General features: G+C 41.2%; 1 protein-coding gene and 1 non-coding gene across 2 annotated transcripts; one reads left to right on the top strand and one right to left on the bottom strand.

The window, feature by feature from the left end:
* Window positions 1–291: 291 nt before the first annotated feature.
* Window positions 292–363, bottom strand: trnac-gca (transfer RNA cysteine (anticodon GCA)). Its single transcript has one exon. It is a non-coding gene; the product is annotated as a tRNA-Cys (tRNA).
* Window positions 364–493: 130 nt separating this feature from the next.
* pomp (proteasome maturation protein) lies at window positions 494–3,453 on the top strand. The gene is made up of 6 exons (XM_062379917.1): window positions 494–649; window positions 935–1,032; window positions 1,812–1,872; window positions 2,764–2,865; window positions 2,956–3,049; window positions 3,150–3,453. The coding sequence occupies exons 1-6, from the start codon at window positions 647–649 to the stop codon at window positions 3,215–3,217; spliced, it is 426 nt and encodes a 141-aa protein (XP_062235901.1). The 5' UTR covers window positions 494–646; the 3' UTR covers window positions 3,218–3,453.
* The last annotated feature ends 4,501 nt before the right edge of the window (window positions 3,454–7,954 follow it).

Below are 7,954 nucleotides of genomic sequence, written 5' to 3'. Positions count from 1 at the left end.
CAAAAATATTCAGACTCTTTCAGACTCTTTAATGAAATGACATTTTTATTGAGCTGAAACTTGCATGGCTGAGGCTGACTGAGGTGATTGGACACAAAACTAAGTCTCACCGCTCTATATTAAAACTAAGAAAGTCTCAGGATAAAAAGATGTAATCTGTGCCAGAGATCCTATCGTATCTATCAGGATCCATCACATATTGACTAGTCTAATCACATTTTAAGGTGAATGTAGGATTATTTACATCAATTCCATCAAAAGTAGGCTATTTAGAAAAATTATGTCAAAAGAAGGGGGCACCCGGATTTGAACCGGGGACCTCTTGATCTGCAGTCAAATGCTCTACCACTGAGCTATACCCCCACTTGAATGCTTCGGTAGAGCTAGATTTATTTATACTTAGGACACATCCCTCTTATTGTATGTAGGTATGTGATGTATTATAATTTGTGTTTGGAAAACTACACACACATGCGCCTCAGTGTTAGTGAACCCTGATCCCAGTTAGGTCCCAGGAACACGGTACTACACACACACCCACACACATTAAAGCGCTACCGGCCGTGAGCGGAAGTGTCGCACTTTAGACGCGACTCAACCGGAAGCCGCAGCGAATTGAACAGAAAGTGGAACAGACTGAATCACAATGGTAATGATGCTACACATATCGTACTTTTCCTCTTTTCTGCCCAACCTGTGCGTGTAGCTCACACTGCTGCTGTTTTCTGTGAATGTTGTTTTTTATCTCAGTCCTCCGGTCCTTTGTCTGCGTCAGCGGAGGATGTTATCGCTGGATTTGATTAGTCACTGCAGCTAATGCTAGCTCGCTAGCTCCGCTGGGAGTCGGTCAGACTCATGGCTAGTGTGTGTGAGGTGTTGTGTTAGTGTGTGTTTGTTTCTGTCAATCATGTCTGTCTGTGTTTGTATCTGACAGAACTCCCGAGGACTCCGATCTCAGCTGAAGGACAGTGTCCCAGTGGCAGGCCTCCATACACAGGGACAGTATGGAATCCAGGACTCTCTGCGGAGCGGGTGAGTCTTAAACATTAATAAATTCATCTGGACATGATAAGTTCAATTATATCAATATAATTATGTGTAATTCATCGCAAGTTCCATCGTGGGCTGCACACAGTCACGTGTCGGATTGTACTGCTGGTTAAACTGACACAGATACTTGTTAATTATATGTCTCTTTGACTTTCAGTGTGCACTAACTTTTAATCTGCTTTTGATTTATAAACTTAATCTGTAGCAAACACACAGATCTGTATGTTTGAGTTCATTTAGAATAGGTCTGAGCAATATAAAATACAAAATAACTATGATCCCATACTAATTTTCCTCAATAGAAATATAAAAAAAGGTTCAATTGATATATATATATATGTGTGTGTGTGTGTGTCCCTTATAAATTGCGTATGCACATTTTCTGTCAAATTCCCCAATAACCACATTAACTGTATTTGTCATCAGTGATTTTATTGTGTCACGTACATTATGTGCCAATCTTATAACAGTAATGCAAGACACGATTATTTCGGGAAAGTACAAAAAATGTGAGGTTTTGAAATAGGTTATGTACTAGATGTTTGATTTGATAATAACCTCTCTATAGAAGACCTGTGCACAGAATGACTAAATGGATCAGGTGAAAGCCAATGGAACAGACCTCCTATGTTAAAGCAATACAAATGTTTTTGTGTCATTGTAGAGTACTATCACTAATGTTAAGTTTATCATCCCATAATATTTCTGAAGCACATCAAACCTACATGGTACCTGATGTTTGTTCTCCTGTGTCTGAGCAGATTTACCAGCGTAAAGAATGAGCTCCTGCCCAGCCACCCACTGGAGCTGTCCGAAAAGAACGTGAGTCATTCTGAGCCACGAGAAATGGATGAATCAATGAGCCAAATGTTTTCACTCATTCTGCCTGATCAGAACTCTAATGATGACTCTGATGCACACACTGGGACCAAAATGTTAATGTCTGTAAGTGCAGTGAGGTCAGTGACATGCTCACCTTCTGCCTGCCCAAGCTGCCCTGAACCTCTATAAACACCCCTGGTGGTTCTGGGCTTTTAATAGTGGAATTGATAGTACTGTATCTTCATAGTACTGTAAACAGGGATTTTCCCATTCCAGCAACATACAGGCCTCTGATTCAGGAGTCTTTAAAGTATAAGATAATGCTGCACTGCTATTCACAAGTACTTTTTTTTTTAGATAAAGAATAAGTGAGTTTCGGGCTGTAATATTAGCCAGAGTTGAAGTACACTATATGGACAAAAGTATTGGGACATACCTCTTAATCATTGAATTCAGGTGTTTCATTCAGTCCCATTGCCAAAAGTGTATAGAATCAAGCACCTAGCCATTACAAACATTTCTGAAAGAATGGCTCATTCTAAAGAGCTCAGTGAAATCGACAGTTTCAAAACCTCCTCTGGCATTAACATCTCTACACATCTGTGGGCCCAGAGCTTGATGAGCTTTATGGTTTCCATGGCCGAGTAGCAGCTTGCAAGCTTTACATGACGAGCACATGCTGCTGTAATATATTTAAGCTGCTCGGATGTTTCTAAACTCAAGCAAAAGCCATATATATCAAGAAAACATGCGTATTCATTTAAGTGACTTTTCACAGATAGAACACAGGGTCGTGAAATTGCCAATCAGTACCCCAGCTCTCAGTGAACCTAATGTAAGGATAGTCATGGGGTGGATGGTTGCTGAAAGCTGTGTTTCTGTCGTGTGCAGTTCCAGCTGAACCAGGACAAGATGAATTTCTCGACTCTGAGAAACATCCAGGGTCTTCATGCTCCACTCAAACTGCAGATGGAGTACAGGGCAGCCAGACAGGTACTGCTTTTTACTCCTCCTCCTGCTCTTGTGTTTATTCATCAAGCCTGGCCCTATGTCCTTATGTCTCCCCTTCTTTCCACCTTCCAGATCCAGCGCCTGCCGTTCTTACAGAGCTCTAACCTGGCTCTGGATACGCTGCGAGGCAGCGACGAGTCCATCGGCTTCGAGGACATCCTCAACGGTCAGAACCTCAACATGTCTGCACTGTCCCTGACCACAGTGATGTCTGTGAGGGTGAATTCTAACCTTTACCCTGTTTTTGTTTGTCTGTCACCTTTCAGATCCAGCCCAGAGTGAAATGATGGGAGAACCTCACATGATGGTGGAATACAAACTGGGAATGTTGTGAAAAGAAAAGAGAAACAGATCCATACATGTAGTTCATTATTTGTTTTATTGGTTCATAAACAACAAGTCACCAACTCAGGCTCTGTGGAACTGTCGGCATCTGGGAAGGACGGGGGATAAATGAGGGTGTGGGGGCATATATCTGAAGATTTTCCTGATCAGACACATTCAGTGCTGCTTTTGTATGATTCCAACCTGACAGTTATTTCTAATAAACTTCATAACTTTTCCTCCCTCTTTGGTCTCTTTTGGCAAATGATTTCAGTGTTGTGGTGGAACTCGTTGGTGCTCAGATCATATTCTTTGTCTTTAAAGGGATAGTTCACCCAGAAATGAAAATGCAGTCATGATTTACACACCCCTATGCAGATGGAGGGGTGGGTGAAGAATTTGTGTCCACAAACAACTTTAGTTGGAGTCTCAGGGGAAAACAGTAGCTGTCGAACCCAACACAATTGAAGGCATTAGAGACTTATCTTCAGATGTAGTAAAAAACTGAAAAAAACATCACCTGCTTTTCGACTAAAAAACCAGGTCATTCACTCTGTGTATTAAGTCTAAAAAGTGGCCAAACTGGCAGACAAGAAACTGAGCAACGAAGGTTAAAGGCCTATTCTGAACTTTCACTTCTCAAATCTTCATGGCCACTCCTAGAACCCTAGAAATGTAAAATCTTCAGAACCAATCCTATAATTATCAATCCTACATACAAATCCTATTATTTGTAGAATTCTTCCTATCGTTTAATTTCCTTATTTAGCAGATGACCAGTGTTTTTTAACATAACGGTGACTATCTTTGAATTTCACAAGTGCACCAGGATTGTATTTGTCTCAAACTTTTCTTTTACATCCGCTGGAAACGTTTATTTGAGGAGAATTCCAAGCAAATTTCTCTCAGCTTTGAGCTTCCATGGAGGAGGAGATTTCCCAGTTTACGGTGGCTACACAGAGGTTGTCCAAACAACCTGACAAGAAGGAGCTGCTGGTCCTGGGCGGCCTCACATCTGGATCCTCATCCCTCATTAGGAAGGGGGCCTTTGGCCAAGTTGCCAAATGCTTGAGAATGGAGGACATGAAGATAGTCGCCATAAAGATGATAAAGAAGCAATACTTTTCTGAGAGACAGACAAACAGAGAGGTATGGTTATGCTGATACTGTTTTAAAAATGCTAAAGTGGTACCATTTTGTGATTTAATCTTTGTAGCTTCCACCAATATGTTTTTTTAGAAACAATCAGTATTTCGAAAAGTACATGAAGATATTGGCTGTCTCATCTATATTCAGCTGGATGCTCTGAAGAGCCTGAAATCTCTGGACCCAGACAAGTGCAACTTTGTCCGATGGTACGAGGACTTCACGGACAAAGACCATGTCGGCCTGGTGTTTGAGTACCTGGACAAGTCTGAATGATTTCATAAAGGAAAGAAGTCTCCAACCTATCCTACTGATGGAGATCTGACCGATTGTCCAGCAGGTACAGCATCTCCCACTGCTTTTCTTACAGCACGACTGTCTCTCTCTATCACTTGAAAGCTGCTGGGATGATACATGCAGACCTCAAGCCGGAAAATCTGATGCTGGTCAACCATCTACGGGAGCCCTTTAGAGTCAAAACTATTGACTTTGGCCTGGCCTGTAACATTTCAGCTGCCAGGATGGGCTCATGTATTCAGAACGTTTTTTTCCGGTGAGTAACTGAAATTGATTTAGAATGTTATGTGTTCATATTATAGAAATTAATCCCAGAGTGACTTTATGCTGTGATGTATCTTCAGATCAGGTTCATATCGGAGACTCAGGGTCAGCCACCACACAACATTCTCTCCCTTGGGTTCAAAACAAGCCAGTTTTTCGAGAGATAAGAAGGGTCTACCACCTTGTGGCAACTGAAGGTGCCAGAACACTATAAACATTTATTATATATTATAGTTACATTTATAACTCTAAAATGAAATCCCATGTGGGGATCCATGGCCACATTTTGTTTGAAGTATTTAAAATAATCACTTATTCCTTAATTTGAACTAAAGAGAAAGACATGTTACAGGTTTTTTCCCTCTCTTATCTGGAAATTTACGCCGATGATGGTGTCAACCTCCTCGCTTCAATTTATATTTTCCGCATAAGATGCCGTATTAATAACTAATCCATGTCCCAAATAGACTTCATTAGCTCATAGCTACATGAATCGGAATTGTCTAGCAACTCTAGTGTGCATGTTTAACACGAACAAGCTAAATCAAGAGGACTTCTAACTTAGCTGGCTGAGTTACTGTCTATCAAGTTTAGTTTTTAAGTTAAGTTCATATCTGAATCTATACTGCTCCTCTGCTCCTGGTTGTGACTGTATAATGTTTGGAGGAACAGAGTTTTATATCTGAATTGTTGCTCCTGATTGTGACTGTATAATGTTTGGAGGAACAGAGTTTTATATCTGAATTGTTGCTCCTGATTGTGACTGTATAATGTTTGGAGGAACAGAGTTTTATATCTGAATTGTTGCTGCTCCTCTGCTCCAAGTTAAAAAACATGAAACCTGTGTCAGGTAGTAAAAGGCTGGTCAAGGCCGGCAGTGAGGGAGGGGAGAGAAGTAACGTAGAAGTTCTGTAACTCACTGTAGCAATCAATTGAAATCTCACCACCATCGGACCAACCAGTGTACAGCAGATTGTTATCTGGTATTTATAAAGCAGCTCAAAGAAAAGTGTATAAGTCAGGGTGTTGGGTCATGGGGGGAGATGGCAAAGCAAATATACTCGTACTTGATAACATCTAGTACTATTTGAAGCATCCACTTCTGTCTGCATCGATTTTTAACACCGTTATTCACCACTGATTATGATTCGAGCGCAGCAGCAAAGGATTCTGGGATGTTGAGGAGAAACAGGAAGTACGTTCGTAGAGAACCCGGTAAGGATTAAAGACGAACATTACGTATGTAATGTTTTTTTCGGATGCTTTTGGTCGCGGGTCAGACTTCACTCTCTGGGAAACTCGTTGTGTGTGAGACGGTTTTGAAAAATGGGTGAGTCAAAGATGAAATGCAGGTGAAGAGAGAAATCCGCGTTCATCCACATTTAGATCCAGAAACCCCATACGCTGGACACGGGACAATACCGCCCCCAAATGCTCTGCGGCAGTACCTTTTAAACTGTTGTGTATAAAGTGTAAACCTTTTTTTCAATTATTTTTTATTTTATCAAAGACAGAATGGATAAAAAAAAACCATGGCTCTGTTATGATATGAAATAATGAATAAATGAAATGGAAATAAGTGAAAATAAAGTTTGGTTTCAATGTACAACCAGATGAATATCTATCTTCAGAAGGTATTTTGTCTTCTTACGTTCTATTCAGTCCTGCTCTACCTCAAAACCTGCACCATAGACTATTTAAAACATATTACCCATCATGCACCTATGCGTGTGTCAAGCTCGCAGGTGCTGCATGAAACCTGATGAAAATGTGATCTGTGTACATTATGCCTCCTGCTTTTGCATCTGTTTGACTGTGTGTGTGAATGTGACTTGTACTGTAGACCAAAAAAGTGCGTTATAAAAAGCTACAGTCCATTTACTCTCTGTGTCTCTTTATCTCCATATAACTGTATCTGTGTCTCTTAGGCTATTTGGCTCTATATCTGTCTCTTTATGGCCTTTTCGTCCCCGTGTCTGTCTCTTAACAGTCGTTCTCTCCATATCCCTTTGTCGTAGCTGGAGAACCAGTCTTCTTCTTTGCTCACTGAGGCTTGGCTTAAACCTCCTGTATGTTGATGTGGACGAGGTGGACTTGGTCATCGTTGTTCAGGTACACACTTCAACCACAAGATGGCAGTGTCAGTCCACTCTGGGACATTTAAATTAGTGATCCACCAGATTACTAGGGCCTGCTCTGGACCTGCTCTGGACAGTTCACTCTCAGCTCTTGATGACAGGGGGGATGGGGGGGCTGATGTCTCTTTTCGTACATGACGGGAAAGCAGCTTAGCCCAAGGCCGTTAAAGACTCATGATGCCGTCTTTTGACAACAGATGACTCCCCCTGTAGGTCAGCTCAGGGCAGCTGCTGATCATAATGCATACTAATACAAACACAACATCCCCCAGTGACCTGTACACTCATGTTACACGGAGGGAAATGGAGCAAATCCAGTGCCTCTAAGTACACAACAGGCAAAATGGTGCAGCTCAAAGCAGTGCAGTGGACTAATCTGTTTATGTATGCATCGTGTTGGTAGGAATGAAGAGAAAACAGGAAAGTAACATTAAAAACAAAGTCGTAAAGCTCAGAAGTCATCAACACCAGGATGTTTTCCTCACTGAAAACAATAAAAAAGTCATATGTGCTCTTATTTCTGAAATGGAATGGTGTTCAGAGAGCGCATTCCTCCACCAAGGCTCAACCGTCTCCTAAGGAAACCAAATTTAATTTCTCTAATTAGGGCCAGAGCACTGGAAGACAGTGAGGCCCTTTTGTATTTGTAAGGATTATTATTATTATTATTCAGGCAAATGAGTTGGCTTTTTGAGGGCTTTGAATTTCCAATGGGCATGGCAAAATGGCGCTCCCACAGTGGCAAAATGGCTCAATTATTTTTGGTCCGGGTGGGCTAACAGCAAAACAACAACAAGAACAACCTTAAGGCGAACAACCTTCCTGGAATGAACACAAAAGAACAGACTGGATTTATTCTTTACTTCAACTGTCAGCTTTTTCAAACATTACATTTGTATTGC

Source organism: Platichthys flesus, chromosome 21 (genome assembly GCF_949316205.1).
Source record: "Platichthys flesus chromosome 21, fPlaFle2.1, whole genome shotgun sequence".
In the NCBI taxonomy this organism is placed as follows: domain Eukaryota; kingdom Metazoa; phylum Chordata; class Actinopteri; order Pleuronectiformes; family Pleuronectidae; genus Platichthys; species Platichthys flesus.
The sequence above is the reverse complement of the archived record's forward strand: the minus strand, read 5'-3'. Positions and strand labels throughout refer to the sequence as shown.

Bases quoted from the DNA above. Each gene is read 5' to 3' on its own strand.
- pomp (XM_062379917.1), top strand. The intron at 1,033-1,811 runs GTGAGTCTTAAA...GTGTCTGAGCAG, and splicing joins CAGGACTCTCTGCGGAGCGG to ATTTACCAGCGTAAAGAATG. The intron at 2,866-2,955 runs GTACTGCTTTTT...TCCACCTTCCAG, and splicing joins AGTACAGGGCAGCCAGACAG to ATCCAGCGCCTGCCGTTCTT.